Source organism: Sphaerodactylus townsendi, linkage group LG06, assembly GCF_021028975.2.
Source record: "Sphaerodactylus townsendi isolate TG3544 linkage group LG06, MPM_Stown_v2.3, whole genome shotgun sequence".
NCBI classification, from domain to species: domain Eukaryota; kingdom Metazoa; phylum Chordata; class Lepidosauria; order Squamata; family Sphaerodactylidae; genus Sphaerodactylus; species Sphaerodactylus townsendi.
In genome coordinates this window covers 114,989,677-115,017,506 of record NC_059430.1, presented here as the reverse complement: position 1 = coordinate 115,017,506, position 27,830 = coordinate 114,989,677, and the positions used below count along the sequence as shown (strand labels likewise).

At 49.1% G+C, this 27,830-nt stretch overlaps 1 protein-coding gene across 2 annotated transcripts; it reads right to left on the bottom strand.

Moving 5' to 3' along the window:
- Window positions 1-188: 188 nt before the first annotated feature.
- LOC125435689 (beta-1,4-galactosyltransferase 3-like) lies at window positions 189-27,830 on the bottom strand. 2 transcript variants are annotated; one of them, XM_048501986.1, is made up of 8 exons: window positions 27,607-27,829; window positions 20,274-20,359; window positions 7,365-7,702; window positions 5,823-6,058; window positions 3,648-3,835; window positions 2,414-2,536; window positions 1,674-1,778; window positions 189-773 (listed from the first exon to the last, which is right to left on the bottom strand). In XM_048501986.1, the coding sequence occupies exons 3-8, from the start codon at window positions 7,624-7,626 to the stop codon at window positions 626-628; spliced, it is 1,062 nt and encodes a 353-aa protein (XP_048357943.1). In that variant the 5' UTR covers window positions 7,627-7,702; window positions 20,274-20,359; window positions 27,607-27,829; the 3' UTR covers window positions 189-625. The 2 variants fall into 2 exon arrangements, with proteins under 2 accessions (XP_048357943.1, XP_048357944.1); XM_048501987.1 differs by lacking the exon at window positions 20,274-20,359 and having other exon boundaries at window positions 27,607-27,830.

Genomic DNA, 27,830 nt, shown 5'->3' with positions numbered 1-27,830 from the left:
TTAGCGCTAGTTTGTTGACTTATCCATCAGGCCTGGAAACTGGACAAGCAGTGCTGGCTTTCACCCAGCTTCTCCAACCTCCCAGCCAACTAGGTCTCACCCATCCTGACAGCTCATCCAGCAGTTCTGGTGCCTGACCACTTCCTCCTCTTGACCCCAGCAGAGAAACCGCACTCGGCCAGACACGCTTTTAAAATAAATTGCACTTTAATAAGAAAGACAATCTCTGGTGTGGCAGCTGGAGAGTCCAAGCCAGGAAAAAAAAAACAGTTCTGGCTTCTCTCGCGAAAACCACCGTGCTGTTCTTTCAACCAAGGTACAAAAGGCATCCTGCAAGCCAAACCCCAGGAAATCAGATGTCCCCACCGCCCCCAGCCCCAAGATTAAAAGAGCAATTATGGGGAAGGTGAGGGGGAAGCGGAGCTAGTCTCGTATGATGCTCCCATCTGTTCTCTGGAATGCCGCACCCCCAGCACTGACACTTGTGTTCAGCATATATATTTTTTGTTGAAAGACAGGCTGTTCAGGGCTCTGCCCACTGGATTCTTTGGTTTCCTCTGTCCGAGAGCAGTGCGAGGCGGGGAGGCAGCGGCTACTGTCCTGTGCCACTCCGTGGCAAGTCCCATCACGTGTGGCGCATCCCCTTCTCAGTGCCAATGAAGACGGTGATGTTGGTGTAGAGGGGGTGGAGTTCCTTGGAGAGCAGCTGGTACTCCAGCGTGTTCATCCCGTCTTGCTTCCATGTTCTCCGCGTCTTGGCCAGCAAGTTAAATCTGCAGGAAGAGTTCACAGGGAGGAGCTGAGGGCCAGAATTCAAGCCTCCCCCATCCTCGCAACAGAACAGTTCTTCCCATCGCTAGCAGGAAAAGTCTGCTTTCAGAGGGAGCTTGTTGTTTATATTTTAAAACAGTTTTTTTTAGCAATGAGGGTAGAAGGACATAATGAATGTTTGCAGAATTGCAGCCTCACAAAGAGGAGGAATCATTCAAGAGAAGGATGATATATATACAGCAGCTTTTGCAAGAACAGAACAAGGCTGTTAACAAAGGGCGTGGTTTGGAGGACACCGATTCATAGAATTGCCACGAGTCAGAAACAACTCGAAGGCACGTAACACACACTAAATGTGTGACTGACCCTCACCTGAAGAACAAGCGCTAGAGTTGCTAAGTGGGTGCTGTTTTATGATTCACTTCTCGGGCTACATACCCAACTCCTAACACAACCCATGACATCCATATTTCCACTGTGGCAGGGGAAGTCTGACCTTGATTGGGCCAACTAAGACAGTGCTTTGGAACATTAAGTTGATAAAGGAGCACAACGGTGTGCAGCCCAGCTTCTGGGAGGGAATAAAATGCTGTCAGTTTGGCTGGGATCAAGACCCTCACGTGGGTGGGGGCATGCAGAAAGCCGAGGAGTAATCCCAGAACAGGAAGTTCAGAGACCAGGCTGAAGCTAAAGTAGGTGATAAAATGAGGCTCTGGAAAAGGGGAAGAACTACTGCAGGCATGAAGGGACTAACAGAAAAGAAGAAAACTTCCCAGTGCTTAGGAGAGAGAAATAACTGGACGGTAGAAAGAAGTTCCTGAGGGATACAAGCAGGATGCAAGGGAACTATGGGGACAGTTGTGGTAGAGAAAGGAGAACCCCACCTCCCGCCACACACTTACCTCTTCGGATTCTGCTCGTTGCCCTTGTCATGCCCGTGCTTGATCATTCGGTATCGGCCGTACTGAACAGATGGACGAGAAATCAGCATACCACTCAAGGCCACCCTACAGGAAAGGGAACGGGCATCAGTTTTTGTGTGTCTGCCGGACTCCGATCCAGCACAAAGTTCTCAGTCAAGAGAAATCTGTTAGTTGGCATTTCTCAGCTGCAGAATATGTGACCATCCTGATTTCCTGCTCAATCCCACTGTGTCAAGTTGTCAGATAAAAGAGGGGGGGTTCCTCAACTTTGTTGAGCATGAAGATGCTTTTGGAATCTGAGTGGGCACCCTAAAAATGGATTGTTGTAGGGGGACACAGTCAACCACACAGTAGCTGCCATGAGGCGGGGGCCAATCACAAAACACTATGAAGTTCCAGGCAGTCATCCTGTGATGGATACAGCTGTGTCCAAATGGTGCTCTTTGCTTTGTGGAAGAGAAAGTTTGGCAAAAGATTTTAGCAGGACACCCAGGAAGCACATCAGTAGGAACTGTGGCACTCACAGCACCCCATTTTGGAGATCAACGTTCTATGGAGATACAATCCCTCTTGGGGCTCCACCCACAACTGTACCACTTTCTTATAAACTGTAGAGTTGACAGCCTTGACAACCACAGACTATTGATGACTTATCACATGGCTGGACATCGACCTGCTTCCTACTCTACAGCAAATGGCCGCCTGACACAGAACCTTACCGGACTGCAATGTCATCATCTTCCCCGCCCCAGCCCCAGTAGTTGTTGGGAAAGCCATTCATCTTCATGTACTGCTCTGGACTGAGCGCTGAAACTCCCCCAAAGTAGGTCTTGTAGGGAAGCCTATGAGTGAAAAACAGGCAACGCTAAATTAACAGGTCAGTCACCACCCAACACTATTTATACAGGAACCCAGCTAGCACTCTGGTCTATTGTATCCACTAAGAATCTCAAGGAGGCTTCAGAAAGACCAGTTCTGTCAATGGCCTTGGACACTTGGCAATTTTCTTGCCTCAAAACCAAGCTGATGGGCGAACCACAAGATGACATTTGTCCAGGGGAAATCCACACGAAGCAATGCAGTATGGCACAGCAACCGCAAAGGCGGACAGAACATCAGAATGGGTATTCAGCAGAACAGCTCCCATCAGCAGGACAGTTGCGCACAAGCTTTGGTTCGCATCACTGGGTCACTCTGAGCACCCTCCCCTGCCAGCCCAGTTGTCCAAGGAAGACTCCAGTGGCATGAGTGCTGTGGGCCGCCCATCCCAGGTACAAGGAGTCAAAAGTGGAGAGGGTAATGGCAGGTACAAGCCACACCCATTGCCCCTCCCACACTGCTGCCTTCTGTCTCATGTAAAACATATAAATTAGCTAACGAGAGCAGTTCCAAAAATTTAAGACCAAGCATATTGATGATAACACCCTTCGCCGAACACTCTGAGGGAGAAGCATGGACAGCAATCTGGGAATTCGTGCCCGCTTTCCCTCTACTGCACCCAACCCTATCCTGGCATTCAAATCTCCACTTGGTATAAAGTGAGAATTAGGATTCTGAAAAGACCGAGATTCTATGGTAACTGCCAGAAGGTCCCAGAGGCTCCTTTTTTCCCCCTGGGACACAACTCTTAGGTAGGACGTACATGTTAACACATACAAGGTTTCCAAAGTAGAAGTCTGTTTATCAATAAGGTCTGAAAGTTAACAGGACAACTATTATCCAGACCTTTTCTGCCTTATGTCAATTCAGTCACCACCAAGCAACCACTTGGATGTAGCCATGGGAACTGTTCCCTTGGCTCCCTTCCCGGCTAGTTTGCCACACAGCAGGAAGTGGTAAGACTGCCCCCCCCCCCTCTTCTGAAAATGAACAATAGGCTCACGGTATTGTTTTCAAAAGGAGATGGCGGCAAAGTATCTGTAGGGAAAGGAACCGGGCTGCTGAAATGCTTACTTGTAGCCAAACTTGTCCATGGCAATTGCCACATGCTTAGGAAATCGATCACAGGTATACAGGTTGCGGTCATCCTCAGGGATGAGGTCGACGTCATGGAAGAACATGCAGTCCCAGTCCTCATCTTTCATAGCCTCTTTGAAGCCCACGTTCAAGAGCTTAGCCCGGTTGAAAGTGTAGTTCTCAGCCTGAGAAGGAAAAGGAAAGCCATGGCCGTTACCCCGGTGCAAACAGCCATGCTTGCAGAGTCTGAGAAAAGATCTGCATTGCTACAGTGCCAGGCACCTTTGCCATCCAGGGGTTCATCTACTGGGCACTATGTTAAGAAGAAGAGTTTGGATTTCTACCCCATTTCTCTCAACCGTCAGGAGTCTCAAAGTGGTTTACAAACTCCTTACATTTCTCTCCCCACAACAGTCTCCTTGTAAGGTAGGTGGGGAGGAGAGCATTCTGAGAAAACTAGCCCAAGGTAACCCAGCAGGCTTCATATGTAGGAGTGCGGAAACAAACCTGGTTCATCAGATAAGAGTCCGCCGCTCATGTGAAAGAGTGGGGAATCAAACCCGGTTCTGCAGATTAGAGTCCACCTGCTCTTAACCGCTACACCACGCTTGGCTTAGCCTGGAGCCTCTTGCCTAGGATCCACCATTCAATTTCTACCCTGCCTTTCTCTCAATCAACTTTGTAGGGCTTTGGTTGTCTACAGCAGGGGTCTGCAACCTGCGGCTCTCCAGATGTTCATGGACTACAATTTCCATCAGCCCCTGCCAGCATGGCCAATTGGCAGATTCCTGGCCTACAACCACCAACACAATTCGTCCCTGTTCAGGGATCACAGTGCGTTCAGTCACAGGGACAACCTCTCGCCTCTCTGTTCAGTACAAATGTTCATTAGGAACCCTTGTCTTATGCCTGGCTCCTCCATGCCTCTCAAGAAGGCAAGACCCTCCATGGCACAAATCCACCCATCACTGCAACTTTTGAGAGGAATGAGCTTCCCTACCTGCTGCAGCAGTCAGAATGGGTCCCCTGCCAAGGTCCTGGAACATACTATGGGAGCCTTGCTGGATCAGACCAGTGACTCATCTAGGCTAGAATTTCTGTTTCACCAGAAGCTAATTCCCCCCCTCCCTCAAGTCTACAAACCTTTCGTCCCCTCTCACAGTAGGTATTCAGAGGAACACCACCTGTGAATATGGGCTAACAGCTAAGCTCTACTCATGTCTAACAAAGGGAGCTTTGACTATCGAAAGCTTACACCTTGAAACTCTTGTTGATCTCCAAGGCACTACTGGACTCGAATCGAACTGTTTGACTGCAGACCAAGACAGCGACCCTCTGAAACTAGACGCCATAAATAAGCTCATCCCCTTTCAGCCCTTAAAGGCGAATGGCTGTCCCTATATCCTATGATGGTGACTCCCACAAGTTTATTATGAGGTGTGAGAAGCAGGATCTTTGGCCTGCTTTCCACCTGCTGCCTATTAAATGTATCAGCTGCCTTGCCAGTCCTAGTATTCCAAAAAAAAGGGGGAACCAAAGATCTCCCAGCCCACTGACTTCTTCCTACCTCTGCAGAGCACTAGAAGAAAGCCTTACCTGACTGCCTTGGGTAAATCAACCACAGGTGCACACAAAGACCCTTTTTTATAAACCTACAGGAACAGCTGAGTTATGGCCTCTTTTTAGAGGCCACAACTTCTCTTCTTCTCCCAACAGAAGAGAAGCCACATGGCAATATAAAGACTCTGCAACAGCCACAATATCTCCTTCACAGTTTCCTAAGCTTAAGGCTTCTTCCGCACATGCAGAATAATGCACTTTCAATCCACTTTGCAGCTGGATTTTACTGTGCGGAATAGCAAAATCCACTTGCAAACAATTGTGAAAGTGGACTGAAAGTGCATTGTTCTGCATGTGTGGAAGGGGCCCTAGAGAGAATGATAAAACTGGATTTACACTGTTTACAGCCTGCCTTTCTCACTGAGACTCAAGGCAGATTACACAACTGTGACTACTGCATCTCGAAACTTCCTTCCCCACCTGGAGAGGAGGCTGCAACATCAGCTCTTAGCAGAATGCTTGCTCCCTTTCAAGACTCGCACCAGGAGTACAAGAAACCCATTCCCCAGCACCTTGAGACTCCTGCCTGTCCTAGAGGGCCCTGCAGCATACCTGATGTATGATGTAGATGCCGTAGTTGAGCTGCTGGCGCTGCAGGAAGGGATGCAGGTAATAGAGCAGGTACTTGAGATGCTTCTCCCGGTTGCGGTGGGGGATGATGATGGCAGTTTTGTGGGTGGCGTCACAGTCAGGGGGGCGGTAGCGCCCGCCTTTGCTCACGTAAGGATTCTTCCGCACAATATCGTCCAGCGACAGCCCTGGAGGGAAGGTCACCCGAATGGGGCCTCCTGCCAATGGGAAGACAGGGAGAGGTCAGTGAGGCTTCCTCCAGCTCACCTGGTGTTGGCAAGCCAAGGGTCCATTCCCTTCCAACCCCCAGCTCTTGTGTTAGGCTGCAATTAGCATCCCAGATTAAACCCACAACAGCAACCTTAGACCTACTTACGGTGTTCTCTCCCCTACTTCTGTTTCTGATCGTTTTCTGATGATACCCTTAATTTTTTTCCCAGTTGTGATATAACAAAAAATAGAAAGGGGGGGGGGGGGCAAGAAGAAAGCCACTTAGCCTGATTGACAGATCACCCTACTTAGCCATCATTCATCTCAGGGTCTCATTTAAACATTTTAGTTTACTAGCTGAGCAGATTAAGAGCCCCGAGACACAGAGTGGTCAGGTGCAATACTGCAGGTCCAAGCTCTGCTTACAACCTGAATTCAATCCTGACAGAAGTCGGTTTCAGGTAGCCAGCTCAAGGTTGACTCAGCCTTCCATCCTTCCGAGCTCGGTAAAGTGAGCACCCAGCTTGCTGAGGGTAAGGTGTAGCCGACTGAGGAAGGCAATGGCAAATCACCCCGTAAACACCTTCTGCCTAGTAAACGTTGTGATGTGATGTGGTCATCCCAGGGGCCAGCAATGACCTGGTGCTTACACATGGGACTACCTTTACCTTTTAGGTGAGTATGAAACTCAATATATTGGGACAATTCAACTTCAGTTTGTCATCCTAATCAAAGAAGCAGGTAAGAACACACACTTCTTAAAGAAGCTTTAGATACATTGGCTAGTTCTTGTTACAGGCTCCAGGACCAGGATAAAAATCTGCTCGTGGGATACTGATTATGGTGGTCTCCTTCTGGAACTTTGCTTGAGATCACGCTTAGGAGACAACCAGAACCCAACAATCTGGTTCTGGGTTTCCTCATCACTACGGATCTCTAGCCATGGTACTGCTAAATTTCTCCTGACGTGGAATAAGTGATATCATTCAAGGGACCAAATCGCTAATATAAAGATGATGGCAGCTTTCACGTCACGTGGCTTTTTTCATCAGGCAAAACGAGCTTTCCAAGTACAAAGAAATATAACTGCCCAGCGGACATTTGACCACATTCCACCATCATGCACTCAAAATGCAACTCCTACCCGATAAAGAACTCTACGCAGCTCAGAAACTTGCAGCTGTTACTTGCACTGCTTGCTGGTCCCGTGACTGAGAAGAGTCACTGGTTCTTGCTTCCTGTTTCTGCTGTCCCGTCTCAGAACAGAACGCGCAACTGAGCAAGAACAGTGATGACGCAGGTAAATCCCCTTACCGAGGAAAGGAGACGTCTCGGGGCAGTAGGGAAGGTCCTCTGGGGGCAGAGGGGGTCGGGCAATCAGGCTGAGGTTGGCGTAGACATCTCCTGGCAGCGATGCGTTGTGCAGGCTGCCCAGCATAGTCGACGTGCCTCCCTTGTAGAAGATGCCCAGGAAATAGGCCACCCGTTTGCGGTAGCCCTCGCGGTACAGAAGGGCCATGACCACCAGCTGCACCCCCAAGAAGAGCAATAAGTAGCGGGCACGCGACTGCAGCATGGCGGGGCGGGGCCAAGATCATCTATCCATGGTGCTGCTGGGCGGGACACGGGCAACAGCTCCAGAAGGCAGCGATCTGTTGAGAGCAAAAAGAGGTTAAAAACAGGGCTGAGGTATTTGATGGGTGTTTTAAAAAGGCGGCACCGTGGTGCTTCCGGGGGGCCCACCTGCTCACTATTCCCCAGCATCTGACCATCCTCAATAAATGAGACATTTTGCCTTTGAATGCTGGGGTCCCATTAAGAAGAGCCCTTCTGGATTATACTAGTTGTCCGTCTAGTTCAGCATCCTACCTCACACAGTGGCCAACCAGTCCCTCTGGAAGTCCAACAACAGTGCATAGAAGCCCAAGCCTTCCCCTGATGTTGCCCCTGGGACTGGTATTCAGAGATTTACTGCCTCTGAAGGTGGAGGTTCCCTTTATTCACCACAGCTAGTGCCTTGGCCCTCCATGGATTTGTCTACTCTTCTTTGAAAGCTACATTCAGCTACCAGACAGCCCTAGACACCAAAAATGTCAGCTGACTCCCCTTTTAAATCCCTCTCAACAAGTAGACACCAGCACATCTTGTGACAATGAGTTCCACGAGTCAACCACTGGTTGTGTGACATTGCACTTCCTTTAATCTGCCTTCAGTTGATTTCCGTTCCGTTTCATAGGGCGAGCCCTGAGTTCTAATATTATAGGGAAGGGAGAGAAGTTTCTCTCTATCTGCTTTCTCCACACCATGCATAATTTTGGAAACAGCCTATCATGCCACCATCCAGTCAACTCTCCCCCCCCCGCCCCCCGCCCCACCAAACTGAAGAGCTCCATGTACTGTAGCATCATCTCAGAGGAAAAGTGTTCTCAGAGTTATAATAGTAACCAGTTGATTACATTTCGTAAGCTCATAACAGTACTTCTGAATGGGGGGGGCAGCAAATATTTTAGATAATTTACATCAATTTAGATCTACCTCAATAGAGGCATTCCTCTGTGCGTGAGGAATGCCTCTTCCAAAGCTTGTATTAACAGCATTTTAAAAAATCTGCTCCCAGATTATCTGGGGTGCCTTTTAAAGCCAGTCGATTTCCCTTCAATCAAAACAGCTCTGAGCTGCAACCCTGGTTTGCAGGTTAGTTACCACCAAACAGTGACCAAGCTAGAGGGAAGCGTCTAAAAACAAAGTCCTGTTTCTGTCACACTCCCAAAATGTGTATACATAAGACTAGCTGTGTATACATAATGTAAGCTCCAATTCCAAGAGGCTCGACAGCTTCTTTTCCTTGTTGTGGCTCTGCTGGAACGTGGCCCTGTCGCTAACGGTGAATGAGAACTCGTCCACACCACTCCTTGCAAGCTGACACCAACCAGGGTGCGTGGCTGGAGAAGGCGACCGACAAAGTCTCCCTTTCTGCGCAGCGGCACAGGAGCCTTCCCTGAAACACGAGAGTTAGCTCAACAAACGTGCACGTTGCCCCGGGGAATTGAGAACAGGTGGGGGCACGGCAGATCCGGAAGCATCCTGTGCCAACTGCACAATAAGAACAGATGCAGGGGGTGGGGTGGGGGGCTCAAGATGATAAGTAAACAAGAATGGAGAAAGAATAGCGGGAAAGCACTACCACTGCAGAACAGATCCAGCCCGATTCCCCTCCCTTTGCTCAGGGAACCAGCTCTGAAGTGCACACACTTTGCATTCACATACAAGCCCCAGGCTATATGGGAAGGGTGGCAGGCTAAAAATCCATTTGCCAAGCAGTCTCTTTACCACAGCCATGTTTATTTCATGCACTCATCTTTGGGGCCTCAGCCAGCAAAGCAGAATCCACCGTAGTAGCTTTACAAAGGCTGGATTAAACCCCTGGGTCTCCCAGTTGCCATGTAAAGGGACACCAGATTCTGGTCTTGCACACACAGATTTCAGAAGCTGGAAACGACTTCTGCCAGAGGGCCTTTAAGTCTCAGCTGTGAAGGTGCCACCAGACTCCACCAGATACGAATCTTGTTTTCACGGCCATAAAGTAACTCAGCTACCTCTCTGGAATGCATCGCCAGAGCCTCGGAGATTGCAATGTGATAGGGCACACTGAATACAGATTGCTTGTTCCACCGTCACAGTAATCCCTATCAGAAAATATAGCTGCCAGCAGCCTGCTGGTCACACAACAGGTGTGGCGTAAAATCCATTGTCTTCCCCAAGGCCAAGGAGGAAGAAGGAAATTATAGTCTTTCTGACCTAAGGAATCTTGTCCAGATGACCAATGGAGATTAGACTCGAGTAAAAAGGGCGGGGAGGGGGGGAAAGGGACATTCTCCCACAAACCTATGGGGAATCTAGAGGTTTTGGCATCCAAGTTGCGGGAGGGAGTTGAAATGGCCAGCAAAACTTCTGGAACCACCGAAAAAGCCGAGACAGACTGCAGTGCAAAGATCTCAGCTGTAGCAAGACTAATTAGTGTCCTTGGCTTCTCAAAGGTCCTCTAGAACCAGATTTTGAGTAGCAGTTTCCAGCTGAAGAAAGGGCACATGACTCCCGCATGTTCATCAATGAAAGAAAGGGGGAAAGAGATCCACGTTTCTGCACTGCTGGCAGGAAAGAATCAAAGTAGCTCTAAGACAGCAAGCAAACACAGATTTGATCGTGACTAATCCAGGATATTTATTTTATTCTATACAATAGCTTTAGGAGGAAAAACCTAGCTTGCTTTTTCCTGCAAAGTATCTGTTCCCCTGGAATTCAGAGGCACCGATGGGCCCTTGGGAAAGACCCTTGAATACACACAAATACACACAAAGCTGTCTTAAGTGAATTGGACCCTTGGTCCATCAAAGTCAGCACTGCCTATGGCCAGGGGTTTGCAACCTGCAGCTCTCCAGATGTTCGTGGCAGGGGCTGATGGGATTTGTAGTCCATGAACATCTGGAGAGCCGCAGGTTGCAGACCCCTGGGCCCTAGGCAGAGTGGAAGCAGCTCTTGACAGTCTCAGGCACAGCTCTGTCATATCACTTACTGCCTGGTCCTTTTAACTGGAGATGCCAGGGATTGAACCTGGAGCCTTCTGCACGCAAAGCAGAGGCTCTTCTACTGAGCCACAGTCCTTCCCCCTGATCCTTGACCCAGATGTCCATGGCTATATTTGGAGTCCCTTGCTTAGAAACCAAGATTCCAAGCCGTGGGACTCACTGAATAGAACCTGCCTTTGAAAAAGCGAACAATGGACCATAATTTGCCCTGCCATTTGATTCAGACTTCCCAGGGACCTGAGCTTTGTCGCAAACCAGGAAGACTTTGATCTGCGAGTTGGATGCAAGGGAAGGAAGGAGCGTGGGAGCCAGAGGACCTTCAGAGCCAGCTTACTACTGCTTACTTCCTCGTGCATAAAGGAAAAGGTTACAAATACATCCCTACTCCACAAAATGAGACTAGAACTGTCCTATGTGGAATAATATTACATTAACAAGCCATTGAACTGTTGCCCAGATGTCAGATGAGTGATGCTCTTCTATTATCTAATTGGCAGGACACCACAACACTCCAGTATCCTTCGTAGGGCTCCACCGGGCCCCACCAGCATGGTGTAGTGGTTAAGACACTAATTTGAAGAACAGGTTTGATTCCCCACTCCTCCATATGAGTGGCGGACTCAAATCTGGTGAACGAGATTTGTTTCCCCACTCCTACGTATGAAGCCCCCTGGGTGATCTTGGGCTAATCACAGTTCATCAGAACTCTCCCTGTCCCACCTACCTCTTGTCATGGGGAGAGGAAGAGAAAGGACTTTGTAAGCCACTTTGAGTCTGCTTACAGGAGAAAAAGGCAGGGTACAAAAATCCAAAGTTATCTTCTTTTTCTTTGACTGTCCTGCAAGGCACCTGTTGGGAGTCTCCACAGGTACTTGAGCCCAACAATCACAGATCTGACCCTTGCAGAACCCCTACCCAGTATCGATGAAAAACCTGCATGAGGATCGATGGGAAGAAAAGAATGAGGCCCCGAGAAAGGACATACCTGCATACCTGTGACTTGAGTTTCTCAATCACAAAGAATTCGGCTCTCACAACAGAGAGAACACATTACTCAATTTACAGACCAGCTTTGTCCTTAGGGCAACCATTAAGGGCAACAGCCAATACGTATATATGCTAGACTAGGAGAACAGAGTTCAAAAAACCATTCTGCTACAAGGTTTATTGGGTGACCTCACACTTTTCACCCAATAAACCTTATAGTGGTGTAGAGGTTAAGAGCAGGTGGATTCTAATCTGGAGAACTGGGTTTGATTCCCCACTCCTCCACCTGCGTGGAGGAGGCTTATCTGGTGGACCGCACTCCTACACTCCTGCTGGGTGACCTTGGGCTAGTCACGGTTCTTCACAGCTCTCTCAGCCCCACCTACCTCACAAGGTGTGGGGAGAGAAAGGGAAAGGAGCTTGTAAGCCCCTTTGAGTCTCCTTACAGGAGAGAAAGGTGGGGTATAAATCCAAACTCTTATTCTTTTTCTAACCTACCTCTCATAGGCTGTTGTGAGGGTGGAGGGGGAGAAATGTCACCCAGGGTGCCTCAAACTCCCCAGGGAATAGTTTAAAAAAATCTGTCCCAAGCTTAGCAAACCGCAGACAAGACCAAGTCACTGAAACCAAGGCACTCAATAATATGAGAACATTTTGTACCTTCCTGAATCTGAACCTGAAACCTTTTAGCAAACAGACCACCCCTTCTTTACCTTTCTTCATATCAGTGCATCCTTGCTGCAAAACATATTCCACACTCATAAACGAGAGGCTTTTCAGCTGCCGCTTTGAAGCTGACCAACCAGAATACAACTAGAGAAACAGGTTCTAAACATCCCCACCCCTTTCTCAAGACAGTGCCAGTGTTAAAATGGTACAGCTCCCTTAGAAGGTCCTTTATGATGTGGCTTGTGAATACCGTACCAGGCATTTCTGGGTAGGGCGTGAGCAGAGGCCTGAAAGGTTGCGCTAATCCCCAAGATGTTATCTGAAAGACAAACCCGTAACAGGAAAGGTATTTTCCATCCGCTTAGCAATGCTTGCTAGAGCAAAGGGATGCAGGGAGACACAGAGGAGGGAGTGGGGAAAGAAACAAGAGCGAGCACTTCCTTCCTCCAGCTCCTACTTGAGATTAACAGTCCAGGCACCAAACCAGAAACGGTCAGGTGAAGAGAAAGATCTCCATGTCCCCTTTCGGTGTGAAGCTCCCCTAACTGCATCAACGATGCATGTGTGCGCCTCTGTTCAAATTGTAGTTTGATCAAAAATCGCACGCAGCACCCTCGCGTGTATCGGGGAAAACAAGAGCGCTTTGTTTTCTAGTCTGGCATTCAGAAAAATACCGGGTTATATTGCAATAATTTTTCTCCGACTGCGCCCCCACCAACCCGTCTCTTCCTCCCACTGCCAGCTCAATCCACCTGACAGAGCAAACAGAAATCACCACCAAACAGGTACTTCCCTGGGCCGTCTTGATCTTGCTAGCTTTAAGGGCAGGGGGTAGTGAGAGATAGAAGCTGTTTTGCTTGCCTCACTAATTATTCTAACTATGCCCATTGTGCCTGTGTCTCAATAAAGTCAGGCATATTCGTACACGTTTAGTGTTCTAACCTGGAATGCAAATACTTCAGCGAGTTCTTCTGGGAACTGCAATTTGACCCAATCGGTTCTGAGCCCACACCAATACAGCAAATATAATACAAGTGACCGGACAAGCACATATACTCAAACTGTAGCAAATTTAAGAAGAAGAAGCAGCAGAAGCAGCAGAAGAGGAGGAGGAGGAGGAGGAGGAGGAGGAGGAGGAGGAGTTTGGATTTATATCCCCCCTTTCTCTCCTGCAGGAGACTCAAAGGGGCTTACAAACTCCTGTCCCTTCCCCCATCACAACAAGCACCCTGTGAGGTAGGTGGGGCTGAGAGAGCTCAGAAGAACTGTGACTAGCCCAAGGTCACCCAGCTGGCGTGTGTGGGAGTGAACAGGCTAATCTGAATTCCCCAGATAAGCCTCCACAGCTCAGGCAGCAGAGCTGGGAATCAAACCTGGTTCCTCCAGATTAGATACATGAGCTCTTAACCTCCTACGCCACTGCTGCGTAGGAGCAGTGAATTCTGCCCAGCCAGTGATGATTCTGGGTCCAATGTAGTCCAAGCAAAGGTAAGTCTTGTTGGCTACTGCTCTATGAAGCACCATGCCCCAAACCATGGGCCAATGTATATGGGCATGCCTTGTACATGATTAGGATGAAGAGTGCTTGTTATGAGCTGATGAGGTTCTCTCCCCCCAACCAACCACATAGGCACAACTTCATTAAGCTGGGAAATAAGGCACACTGCTGCCAGTGGCCCAGGCATTTGGCACACCTTATGATTCACCTCTGGCATAAGATGTTCATAGCCTATAATTTGGGGCAGGTGGAGAATCCATCTCACAACTCCATTTGTTCCTCCAGAGCAAATAGAAATGCCCCCTTATTTGGGCCCAGTATCATTTTAAAAACTGAAAAAGATGCTTTCTTCAGAACAGTCTCCCAGGTGCGGAAAAATATTACTTGCTGAAAATAACATTTGTTTATCCAGTACACTTTTACCCTGCCCTTCCTCCAAGGAGCTCAATCAATCTTCCCTCTTGCACTTCCCCCCTTCACAACCACCCTGAGAGGTAGTTTAGACTGAGAGTGTGCGTGACTAGCCCAAGGGCTCCCAGTGAGCCTCCATAGCACGTTGGGGGTTGAACCTGGGTCTCCTAGATTCTAGCCCAGGGGTCTGCAACCTGTGGCTCTCCAGAGGTTCATGAACTACAATTCCCATCAGCCCCTGCCAGCACATGCTGATAGGGGCTGATGGGAATTGTAGTTCATGAACCTCTGGAGAGCCACAGGTTGCAGACCCCTGGGCTAGCCCAACATCCTAGCTACTGCATCACACTGACATACATGAACGCCATGAGGGTACCCAGCCATGTCTACATAATTTCAGCTCTTAGGCCCCTTCCGCACATGCAGAACATAATGCACTTTCAGTCCACTTTAAATGCACTTCGAAGCTGTGCGGAATAGCAAAATCCACTTGCAAACAAGTGTGCATTATGAAAGTGCATTATGTTCTACATGTGCAGAAGGGGCCTTCGATGGAGAAGGGAATGGGAACAACGATTAGGAACTAACCCACAATTCTGTTGGGAAGAACCACTCTGCAGGTACAAGATGCCTATAATATTTTTTGTCAATTAAGGGGTGACAGGTTTTGGACACCCTCCACTGATACTTCGTTCACAATTAATCCAAGGCTGCCTTGGTTGCCATAATCAGCTCGGGCTTTCGCACTGAACACGTCACAGGTGTGCGGTGATCGTAATTTGCGGTGCTTCAATCCAGTTTTAACGTTCTCTTTCCCCTCAACCGCCTTCTTTAAACTGTCACAGAATTGGCTGCGGCCCACCTAGAATGGGCTTTCTTCCATTTACACCATTAAAATCCCTGGAGGGGGTAAACACAACATTTTCATAACTGATGTCAATCTGGGACAAAAGAGAGGCAGCTTGGGTAAACAGACAGCAGTGATTTCTGTTTTTAATAAACAGCCGTTCACCAGTTCCGTAATGAAAGACAAACAGAACAAGCAAAGAGGTTTGGAACAGGGCGGGGAGACCGTCGTTTACAGAGTGCCTTCTCAAACAAAGGAGCACTTTGTTACGACAGGACCAGCACAAAGACCCTCTTCGTCCATTTCCAAGGAAGCCCAAATCAGACAGGAGAGAGTGCTGACAACTTGGTTTCCAGGAAGAAGCACACTGTGTATTCAGAGTGCCAGCAACTGCAAAGAATTGCAACACATTCTGTTGGGTCTCTCTGGATGGGAAGGGCTGTGAATCAGTGGCAGAGCATTTCCTTCACGTGAGGAAGGTCCCAATGTTCATTCCCCAGCATCTTCAGTTAATGGATCCGGTACTAAGTGATAGGAAACGCCTCTGCCTAAGACCCCAGAGATCCACTGCCAGTCTGAGTAGACCAGAGGTCCTACATGGTCAGCATTGTATGGTGGTTAAGAGAAGTGGACTCTAACCTGGAGAACTGGGTTTGGTTCCCCACTCCTTCACATGAGTGAAGGCAGGCTCTTATCTGGTGAACCGGATTTGTTTTCCCTCTCCTACATTCCTGCTGGATGACTCTCAGAACTCTCTCAGCCCCACCTACCTCACAAGGTGTCAGAAGGGAAAGAGCTATAAATCCAAACTCTTCTTCTTCATCGTAGGTGCCATGGTACCTGCCAATCCCTTTCCTGAGGCCCACCAAGTGTTTTTAGAGAGAGGGCAGGTGGATGGCGTCAGCAAAACTTCTGATTGGCTGTGCCAATTTCTAAAAACATTGCTTTGGCAGCAACTACTATCACAGCACAAGGATCGTTGCTGTCTGACTGAAGATAAGCAACAGCAGCCATTTTGTGCCTGTCTTCACCTCCCGAGGCAGCCATTTTGTGGTCGCGCCCACCACGTTGTTTCAGAATTCCAAAAATGTCCTAAGGCTCAAGCAGGTTTAGAACCCCTGGAGAAGACAACACTGTAATGGGCCAATGGTCTGCATAAGGCAGCTTCCTATGTTCCTATGACTTCTGGGCATCACAAAAATGGCACCGAACGGGATCTTCTGAGGTAGGTACTCCTCTACCAGCAGGGATTTATTGATATACATTATTTATAGTGTACCTTTCTCACTGGGACTCTGTGGAAAGCACAAAGTGGGTCAAATGCAACCTACAGGATGGGACATTGAATAAACAATGAAATAAGATTTGGATTGTAGATCCAACCAGAAGTCTAATACAGACCACAACCCTCAGTCATTTATCCAAGTAAGTTTGCAAAGCCTTCCGTAACAGCGCTACCCCTATGCTTGCCTTGCAGACAATTTCGTGGTCCAGAAGGTGGAAGAGGCAACAAGGAAATCGGCTATTTTAGATGTATTCCTAACCAACAATGATGACCTGGTTAATGGAGTGGAAGTGGTAGGATCCTTAGGTGGGAGTGATCATGTTCTCCTGGAGTTTGATATGCAGTGGAAAGGGGATGCCAAGCATAGTCAGACACACGTTCTAGACCTTAAGAAAGCTGATTTCAATAAACTTAGGAAACTACTGGGTGTGATTCTGTGGTTAAGAATAAATACTAGGAGCAGCAGTGGCGTAGTGGCTAGGAGCAGGTGCGCTCTGATCTGGAGGAACCGGGTTCGATTCCCAGCTCTGCCGCTTGAACTGTGGAGGCTTATCTAGGGAATTCAGATTAGCCTATGCACTCCCACACATGCGAGCTGGGTGACCTTGGGCTAGTCACAGCTTCTCGGAGCTCTCTCAGCCCCACCCACCTCACAGGGTAATTGTTCTGAGGGGGGAAGGGAAAGGAGTTTGTAGGCCCCTTTGAGTCTCCTATAGGAGAGAAAAGGGGGATATAAATCCAAACTCTTCTTCTTCTTCTAAAAGAGATAGGAGTGCATGATGGATGGGGATTTCTCAATAGTGAGATCTTGAAGGCACAATTTCACACAGTTCCAATGAGGAGGAAAATGGGAGGGGCCTAAGGAAACCAGCATGGATATCTAAAGACCTGTCAATAGAGGCTGGATGGCTATCTGTCACAGGTGCGCTGATTGTGTACTCCTCCATGGCAGGGCATTGGACTTGATGGCCCTTGTGATCTCTTCCAACTCTATGATTCTATTGCTTGTACAGAAAAGCCCTCTTGAATAATTTAGTTGTGTATAGTTTCCAGAAAGCCAGGAGAGTGGGAGCCTTCCTGGCCTCCCCAGGCAGGCCATTCCACAAGGTGGGGACCACCAAAGGGAAATCTGTGCGCCTCCAGAAAGCCTTGATCAGACAAGCAAAGCTGTCTTGGTAGAACATAGGGGGAGAAGTGAACTTGCAGATGTGAGTGTCCAAGGCCGTGAAGAGCTTTGTAGGTCTGCAACCTGCGGCTCTCCAGATGTTCATGGACTACAATTCCCATCAGCCCCTGCCACCACGGTCAATTGGCCATGGTGGCAGGGGCTGATGGGAATTGTAGTCCATGAAAATCTGAAGAGCCGCAGGTTGCAGACCCCTGAATAGCCAATAGTTTACACTGAGCCCAGTAATTGAAGGGCAGCCAGCGCAGTGACTGTAGAATGGGAGAGATCTCAAGGAAGCTATAAAGTGTGAACACAGCCAGCATGGTGTAGCAGAAGAGAGGAGTTTGGATTTCTATCCCACTTTCCTCTACCATGAGGAGTTTCAAAGTGACTTACAAACTTCCTTCCCTTCCTCTCCCCACAACTGATACCTTGCGAAGTAGGTGGGGCTGAGGGAGTTCTGAGGAAAATGTGACTGGCCCAAGGTCACCCAGCAGGCTTTATGAGTAGGAGTGGGGAAACAAACCTGGTTTGTCAGATAAGAGTCCGCTGCTCATGTGGAGGAGTGGGGAATCAAACCCAGTTCTACACATTCGAGTCCACTGCTCTTAACCACTACACCATGCCGGCTCTGCAGATAGACTGTTGGATCTGGTTCAAATCCACACTTTGCAATGGAAACAGATGACTTGGGCCACACACACACACACACACACACACACACTCTAAGCTGCCTCTCAGAATTGCTCTGAAGATAAAATGGAGGGGCATGCAATGTTGTACATCCCTTTGGGTCCTTATTGGGGAGAAACGTGGGGTACAAATATCTACTTTAAAGCAGCGTAATGTCCCTTTTAATTAAGGCTTGCAAGAGAGCCAACAGAAAGGCCAAAGGGTGGAAAGCAAAATTCCAACAGAAGTAGGTAGAATATGAAATATGTATCATCTCATGCAGAATTCACTCCATTTTAGAACAGGGAAAATTCGGAGGAGGAACAGATGCTGACACAAAACCTGAACTTTCATTTCCTCCTCCAACCCACATTTAAAACCATCTGGCCTAATACCCCACTCCTTCCAGATCACTGGCCCCGTAAAAGCTTAATGCAAATATTTGCTCATATTACAGATTGTGTTCTGTTTCCATCACCACAAAAGGGACAAGCCCAGTCTGAAAGGCCATCGGCTTCCGAGACAGCATTGTGGCAGCGGGGTGACGATTTTGCTTGCTTAAATGACAATTACCAGCAAAGGTTGTGCAATTCCCAGGTCATTAGCGTTTAGCACAGGGGTGTCCAACCCTGGCGCTTCAGATGTTCATGACTACAATTCCCATCAGCCCCTACTGGCATGGCCCATTGGACACCCCTGCTCTAGATACTTGAACTCTGGGGGATTACAATGGACTACAATTCCCATCAGCCCCTGCTGGCATGGAGCAGGGGCTGATGGGAATTGTAGTCCATGAACATCTGAAGTGCCAGAGTTGGACACCCCTGGTATAGCACTTAGCGCCTCTTCACATATCTCAGAAAGAGAGCAGCTAAGTGGGTGAGAAACGCTCAGAACCCATGCAGACCTGGCCATTCGCATCGAGGCAAAGAGCAGCATGCAGTGACCACAACACCTGAAACACACCAGCTGTTCTTGACGGACCAATCCAGAAGGGCCAATTCCCACATTACATTTCCCAGCACAAGCTCAAACGCCTCTGCAGCAGAGACATGTACACTCTTCAGCTGGGATGCACTTGAGGTTTCCTACAGTTGAACAGGGGGGATTTTTGCCAACCTCTATCTCCCCACCCCACCCCACCCCAAGCTGTTCCCAGCAGTCCCCTGTCCCCCTCAGGGCCACTATTTTGGGGGACACTTTGGGCTGCAGTGGGGGATAAAAAGGCAAGGAGGTTGCATTCTATGGACAAACGCTAATTCTGTCCAAGGCTAAACTCCAATAGATCAACGCTTAGGATGGGAGCAGGTTTCCTAACATGCAACTCTGGCATTTTTTAAAAGGAAGAAGCACACCATACAGGTTATATTTCAAGAGTCAACAAGAATAGCTGTGAAATAGAAGGAACCCCCTAACCCAGTGATGGCGAACCTTTCAAGACCGAGTGCCCAAATTGCAACCCAAAACCCACTTATTTATTGCAAAGTGCCAACACGGCAATTTAACCTGAATACTGAGGTTTTAGTTTAGAAAAAATGGTTGGCTTCGAGGCACATGTTACTCGGAAGTAAGCTTAGTGAAGCAACTGTGCAACGCTTCGAATGGGTGAATCACGACCCTAGGAGGGTTTACTCAGAAGCAAGCCCCATTGCCAGCAACCGAGCTTGCTCCCAGGTAAAGGATTGTGCCCAGGCTAGCCTAGGGATGTTTGTGTGGGGGTGTGTGTGTGATTTTCTCCCCCCCCCCCCGATGAACTCTGTGCATGTGTGCCCACAGAAAGGGCTCTGAGTGCCACCTCTGACACCCGTGCCATAGGTTCACCATCACTGCCCTAACCTGCCCCAGGACAACTCCTGTCCTCTTTGGGGTACAATCATTCCACAGCTGAGGGGTACCACCTAGTCTTATCATGATTCATGGGGAGGGGGAATCCACAGACAAGGAGAGAGACACAATGAAGCACATAAATACATTCAGAAGCACAGAGAAATTGCCTAGAATGACCACTGTGAAAGAGGAAATAACTACCACCTGCAAACTGGAGCCATCTTTGAACACACAGCGTCAAAGATCGGAAGACACGCACTGTGTGACACCCACCTCAGAACGTGCAATTCAGCTTGCTCAGCAAGATCTGGAACATCCCGATCGTTGAAATTCCACACTTGTTTGGTCCATGGGAGGTTCTGTAAGGAGTCAGAGACAGTGAAGGAAGAAAGTTTACCACCAGCACGAAACCCAAGAGGGCAGTGGGGATCGGGAGGAGAGGCAAAGAGGTGAAAGCTGGCATCTGACACTACAATGCAACGCTGTCATTCCAAACCGAGACGCTGACGCCAATTTAAACAGGAAGTGGGAAAGCTGTTGGTGCGAAGAGGAATGAGGAAAGGGGAGGGAAAAAGAGAGATGGGGTCAGGAATGCGCTACGTGTACAGAAAGAGGATCGAGTTAATCACTACCAGAAACCAGTACCTCAACAGGAAAGCAAACGTTTTTTTCTTTAGCAACAAATGCCATTCCAGATTCTCCCCCTATGATCAATATGCCATAGAGGTGCCAAAGACAGGCCAGCCTTAATTCACCCTCCCCACCCATCATCTCACCCCTTCTTGGAATGGATGCAATCCACCATGACCCACGTTTCTTGCACATCTGTTCTCCAAGTAGGAAGTCAGTCCCACCCCCACATAGTTGCGTAGTCCACACGGAGAGGTGCAGAAATCTCACTGTAGGTTCCAAAGTGGCACCGGGGACCCAGCTCCACATTCCCCTAAGCGAACAGCAGACTTGGCGTTTGGTTGCCGAGACAACGCTACTGGTTGCCAAGATGCAACTACAGGGCCTACTTGGTTCTTAAAGGGCTAGAACTTCTGGAATGAGGAAGCACAGCAGTTGGTACCCGGGCTCCCACCCAGTCTGGTAGGGGCCGTAGCCAAATGGCAGACCATCGGCTTTCCATGCAGAACATCCCAGTTTCAATCCCCAGCATGTATGATATGAAAGACTTCAGCCAGACCCTGGAGAGCTGCTGCCGGTCAGAGTCGACAATACTGACAGGCCAAGGGTCTGATTCAGCATAAGGCAGCTTAGTGTAGTCATGTGACACCCGCCCCCCCCTCTCGGTCCCAGCATCCCTGACAACCCAAATAAAGAGGTGTCATTTCAGCATTCTTTGTGGATTTTGATCCAGCACAACGGCCACTCAGTGGGTTCACTGGCGCCAACAATTACTACTGAAAACAGTGAGAAATCACCAAAGTGGAGGCCATCTCCGAAGTCACTTGCCCAACTCTCTTCAAAACCTGATGGAGAAAAGTCTTGCACCATCCTTACAGAGTGAGCCGAGTCCCATTTCTAAGCTCAGGTGGTGAGAGGACACTGTCAGAGCAACATTGAGCACACACCCCATTCATTCATTTCAAGCAGTCACACGGAGGCCCAGACAAGTGGCACAACTTCGTCACGAACATATACGCATACCCACACACTCAGTGAACAGGTCAGGCAGCTAAGGCGTGCCATCTGTCTAGGTCAGCTTCCTGCCCTCTTTTTTCCCCCTGATCTGTTCTTCCAAGAAGGAAGTCCGTTGTTAGCATTCGCTGCCTGTTTCCCTTTGCAGCAGTCACGGCAGTGTTTGCTGTAGCAGTTCCTGGAAAGAGTTAGGCAGCACCAGATTGTAATGATAAAAAAATATTCTGTGTCAGGTGAGGGACACGTCGCAAGTCCTCTGGCATCCCATATGCCACTTTCCACCAAATCAGAGAAGAAGCCGTGTGGCGGGAAGTCTCACGATCACAACCAACTTACGGTGACCCCGTGGGATTTTCAAGGCAAGGGATGAACAGAGGTGATTTGCCATTGCCTGCCTCCGCTTCAGGATTCCTTGGTGGCCTTCCATCCAAACTCTAACCAGGACCGACCCTGCTTAACTTTGGAACTCTAATGGAATCAGGCTAGCCTGAGTCATCCAGGTCAGAGGAACCAACTCTAGACCCACAATATTCATTTCACAATGCTGTGAAACCAGTGATTGCACATTCAGTCTTCCAACACACCTTGTGAACATGAAAGCATTGAGAAGTCAGACTTCTAAAACGTCTGACAGTGAAAGGAATGCCAAAAGCTTACAGTGGGGGAAAGTGCTAGTAGTCATAAGATTCCTGTTTTATTATCCCAAGATAAGCTCTTTTGAGCCCATTCATTCCAATGGACTGAGGAAGCGGTAACTCGGTTTAGGATTGCACTGTCAAGTGCCACCGGACGGATGCTTCATTTCACTGCAATCAGCCCAGAATTATAATATCAATACCCATCAGGGCCAGTTGTGGCTCTCTAGGGCTGTTTCAGATTGGGGAAACATTCCAGGATGGAAAATGTTTAAACCACGCCTTGACAAATCCCAGGCGACGGGTTGCCATGGCTTCTAGAAACTGAACTGTGGTATTGAGTTTTGTTTTGGTGATCGCAACAATTAGAAAATAGCATCTAAAGCCCAAGATAATTGATCAACATCTTATTTAAACGTCCTCTTTGCTCAAAGCCCTGGTCCAAGTGAGGTTCTTCCACGCTTCGCATTTTGATTTTTTAAAACATTCAGAGGTTTAGACACAGGAGCTCCCAACATCTTGTCCAGATCGGCTTTAGGAGGGTCAAAATGCAGAATTCCCAGCCCTTCATTTTAAACCTCCTCAAATGTTGTTTCATTTGGCTTCTTAAAGCTTTTGCACTCTTGAGTTTCTTTTTCGACAGGGTGGGTGGGTAAAAATGGGTGTCTAGAACAGGGGTAGGGAATCTTTAACACTCAAAGAGCCATTTGGACCCGTTTTCCATGGGAAAAGAAAACACTTGGAGCCGCAAATAATTTTTGACATTTAAAATAAAGATAACACTATATATATAGGGGTTTTTTTAACCTTTTACTCTGCTCATTCTGAGAAGCGCATGGATGCGCCCGCCCTGCTGCCTGCAGGGCGGGCAAGGATGAAGCTGGAGGCTCGGCCTTGCCAGCCGCCGGGAAACCGCCCACCCCGCTCCGATGGGGCAGGCGAGAGGGGAAGCCCGCAGCGCGGCCCAGCCGACTGTGGGCAGTTGGTGCGCCTGCCCTGCTGCCTGCAGGGCGGGCAAGGATGGGGCCAGCGGCTTGGCTCGTGGAGCCACAGTGCAAGGGCAGAAGAGCCGCATGCGGCTCTCGAGCCGCAGGTTCCCTACCCCTGGTCTAGAGGAAGTGCCGTAACCTGCTCCGAACCTCCAATACAGAAACCCATCCAGAGTGTGCCCTTGCTAATTTCGGATTCCTGCCTTCCAACCCAACTTTCAGGAAGAAAATGCATCACCCAATAAAGGTGAGGAAAAAGAATAACAAGAGCAAAGGAAGCAAAAGTTTACCTGCCATCTGCTATTCTAAAGCCAGCACACTACTATTTATAATGCCCCAGGCACAAGACATTGTAAGGAAGCACCTTTGTGCCCCCAGATTCATCATTACAATAAAAGAAAAAGCAGACTTGATGTAGAAGTTCTGTTAGGGAGAAGATGCAATAAACAGTGGTGGCGAACCTATGGCACGGGTACCAGAGGTGGCACTCAGAGCCCTCTCTGTGGGCACAGGCAAACAGAGTGCCCCCCCCACACACATTTAGGCTGGTCTGGGCTGCTGGGCTCGATTATTATCATTAAACCTAAGACCTAGTTTTGGAGAAGCAGAGTAGGTAACCCTGTTAAGCGCTGTTAAACCCCACTGATTTTCATGTGAAGAACTAAAGCACGATCCTTTATCTGGGAGTAAGCTCGGTTGCTGGCAATGGGGCTTGCTTCTGAGTAAACCCTCCTAGGGTCGTGATTCACCTGTTGGAAGAGTTGCATGGTTGCTTCAAAGCAAAGCCACCGACTATCACCAAGCTTACTCCTGAGTAACGCATGCCTCGGGGCCAACCGTTTTTTTCTAAACGGAAACCTCAGTATTCAGGTTAAATTGCCATGTTGGCACTTTGCGATAAATAAGTGGGTTTTGGGTTGCAATTTGGGCACTCGGTCTCGAAAAGGTTCGCCATCACTGCAATGAGACATGCATCAAGGAAAGGACCCAATCCTTTCCAAGCACCTTCTGTTTCCTGTCCAGCCCCACCATGCCAAAAGGAAGCCAACACAGATCTCTCTGCACCGCATGGACTGCCCACAATAGCCTTTGCTTACTCAGCAGCCCAAGCATGCTGGGTGCAGAAGTCATTTCCGCGGGATGGACAACCGCCAAGGACTCTTGGAACGGTTTGCAACCAGACTGTGTGGAAGGCATTTGAAGAGGCCAGATGCTGTACCTCAAAAGGCGCCTTTTCGGGGAGGACGAGGGTTGACAAACCAGACATTCTCCTCCCCTTCGCACACAGCCAAGACTAAACGTCAGGGGCTTCACACACACACGCACGCCAACAAAAGTCAGTTTTCACAGCACAGAAGGCTGACGGAAGAAATCAGCCGGGATCCCCAGGAACGGGAAAGTAGAAGCAGCGAGCAAAGGACCAGCCAGAGCTGTGCCACCTGCTGGTACAAGACTGGTTGTCCTGGGAATGATCACGTCCCATACAGCATGAGCTGGGAACCCAAAGGTTGTGTGTTCAAATCCTGCCTCAATAGCAAAATCACTAGGAAAGCCTTTCTGAGAATCTCTGCCAATCTGGGGTAACAACTGTGGCCCACCGTATTGACCATTTGTTAGAGGTGACAGTGCTAATAATCTGGCTTCTCGGCCTTTTGGCTAAGATCAAGTGTAATGTGTAGTGTAAACTGGTTCTGGTGGGTTTTCCAGGCTGTGTGGCCGTGATCTGGTGGATCTTGTTCCTAACGTTTCGCCTGCATCTGTGGCTGGCATCTTCAGAGGTGAATCACAGAGGGAAGTCTGTTAACACACTGTCTGTGATACACCTCTGAAGATGCCAGCCACAGATGCAGGTGAAACGTTAGGAACAAGATCCACCAGACCACGGCCACACAGCCCGGAAAACCCACCAGAACCAGTTGAATCCGGCCGTGAAAGCCTTCGACATTACAGTGCTAGTAAAGATGAAGCATGTTGATCTCTGAAAACACTGTACAAACAGTATTATTATCAACCTGAATGGGTTAGCTCCACTCATGGGGTAAGGTTTAAGATTCTTTTGGGAAAGGCCGGGAGGGGGACGACGACGGGGGACACCACAAGAACATTCTGTGCTTTATCAGAAACATGAAAGGTGATTACATTCTCTCAAATATGCCACCCCTAGACTGGTTTCTGCTAGTTTAAAGGGGGAAAGTGCAAACTGATCAGTTGAAGAATTTTTACTGGCGTAAATGCCACTCACATGCAACCAGCCAGATTGGACTCAAACAAGCATTTCCTGGTAACTGAAAACAGGGATCTGTTCACAAAGCTTTGCTATCATTCAAACAAGCCACATAAAACCCCCCACCCCACCCCCAAAATGCTTTTGCTAGGAGGGGGCTCTGCAGGCTGTCAGAACATGATTCATAGATGCCAGGCACAGTAAGCAACTCCGCAAGATTTCTAGATGCCACCGACCCTAAAAACCTGGATCACCCTTCCCATTCCCGACAAGATCTCTGTTTCAAGTCACAGCCCTAGCCAAAGTCTCAGGTTCAAATCTCTGCATCCAGCCACGGTGTGAAATTGGGCAACCCAGTTTCTTTTAACCACACGGTTGTTTCCAAGGAAGAACTGAGATGGTCATCAGGTCCCAAGTTCTCTGGGAAAAGGTGTCTTATTTACTTCAATAAGCACTCTGGAGATGTTGCATGGTCCTGGAAGAACCACAATTTGTACACCTTTATGGCTAGGCAAAACAGGAGGATTTAGCAGACTCCACACCTGTAGCTAGCATCAATACCTGCTAATCGCTGCAGATGGAAAAGAGCCAGCCTGAATTATCCATAGTCTTCCCATTTACACAGGCAAGGTTGTCTAGGGAGGATATAACCCTCACAACAATAGAGAAAATGAAGCAACACAGGTCTGAAATATTTACTGACTTCATTTATACCCTCGCAGTTTACACTATTCTCCTGTCTTCCACAACAACCCTGTGAGGCAGATTGGGCTAAACGTGTGAGACCCCGTGAGCTTCCATGGCAGAGTGTGAGGATTTGAACCTGGAGTTTCCCAGATGACACTCTAAGCCATAGGTGTCAAAACTCGCAGCCCCCCAGATGTTATGGACTACAGTTCCCATCATCCCCTGCCAGCATGATGCTGGCAGGGGGTGATGGGAACTGTAGTCCATAACATCTGGAGGGCCGCAAGTTTGACACCTGTGCTCTAAGCAGCATACCACCATATTTGGGGAATGAAGAAAGAGGGGAATGGACATGTCTCAAAGGACCCCAAGTCTAATACACTAGATCAGTGAATGACTGGGACAGAGGGAACGGACACGTCTCAAAGGACCCCAAGTCTAATACACTAGATGCTGATGGTCAGGAATGTGAAATGTCAGTCTGAGAAGCTGGGCTGGTGCCATTTTCTCCTAGTCACACGGATGAGATTCTCTAGATGCAACATAACAATAAAAATATCCCAAGAGGTTGCTTCTCCCCAGCTGTTCTGAGCACAGTCGTTACTGGTTGGGGGAGGGGGGTATAAACTTTGATGTGATTCTCTTGGCCCATCCTATAGCAAACCACGCTTGGGCCTTGTCCGGATCCTATCAGAATGAGGCCTCTCAAGGCCGGGAGAGTTGGAGGACCTCTGAGAACCCCAGCGCTGGAGGTAAGTATAAGGCGCGAGGGGATACTAGAGGGAAAAAAACCCTCTCCTAGGAAGAGGGCCGAGATCATCTCGGACCTTCCATTTCTCAAACCCCCAAAGCCACAGAAGATCCTGGCTCGGGACGAAAGCTGCAGCCGAAGGAACTTCGGCATGCGCCTCCGCAGCAAGGCTCGCCCCGAGACGGAAACAGAAGAGGCTTGGGGGGAAAGTTACTGTTTCATTGGCAACCTTTCGGGAAGACCGGGAAATCGAAGTCACGGCCGACCGGAGCAGATCTTCACGTTTCCGACGCGTGGCCAACACAGCGATTCGCATAACCCCGATCCCCCGCCAGCACCCACTTACATCCAAAACGATACAAGGTGGCACGTTAAAGATTATTTGTTGTTATAGTTGGTATCCTTCAAAGCGGAACAAAGTAACACCCCAAGAGTCGCAATCTCGGTCTCTCTCTCGGGGAGCAAAGGGCGGCCAGCAGGCGTTCTTTCTAGAGCCAGGTTGGTTAAAAGAGGTTCAGAAGCTGGGCTGGAGACGGGGGGGGGGGGGGGGGGGGGAAGATAATGGTGTGTGTGTGGTGGGGGTAAAGCTGCCTGTCCTCCCCTCCACACCCCACCCCACCCCATCCCACGGAAAAGCTAGCCTAGATGACCCCACCATCCCCAAGCGAAGGCTCACCGTTGCGAGCGTTCTCCTCCGCGGTGGGGCAAAGCTCTGGAGGGTTGGTGAGGACTCGGCTGCTGGCCAGTCGGGGCTGGGCCCCCTGCTCCCCAGGCGCCAGAAAGGGCCGCGGCGGGGGAGAGGGGAGGAGGCGAGAGCCGAGCAGGGCTGGCCAGGCTGGGCGGGGGGCGCCCGGACGCGTCACGCGCAGCCCTGCGGGGCTCGCCGAACGCCGACTGGGC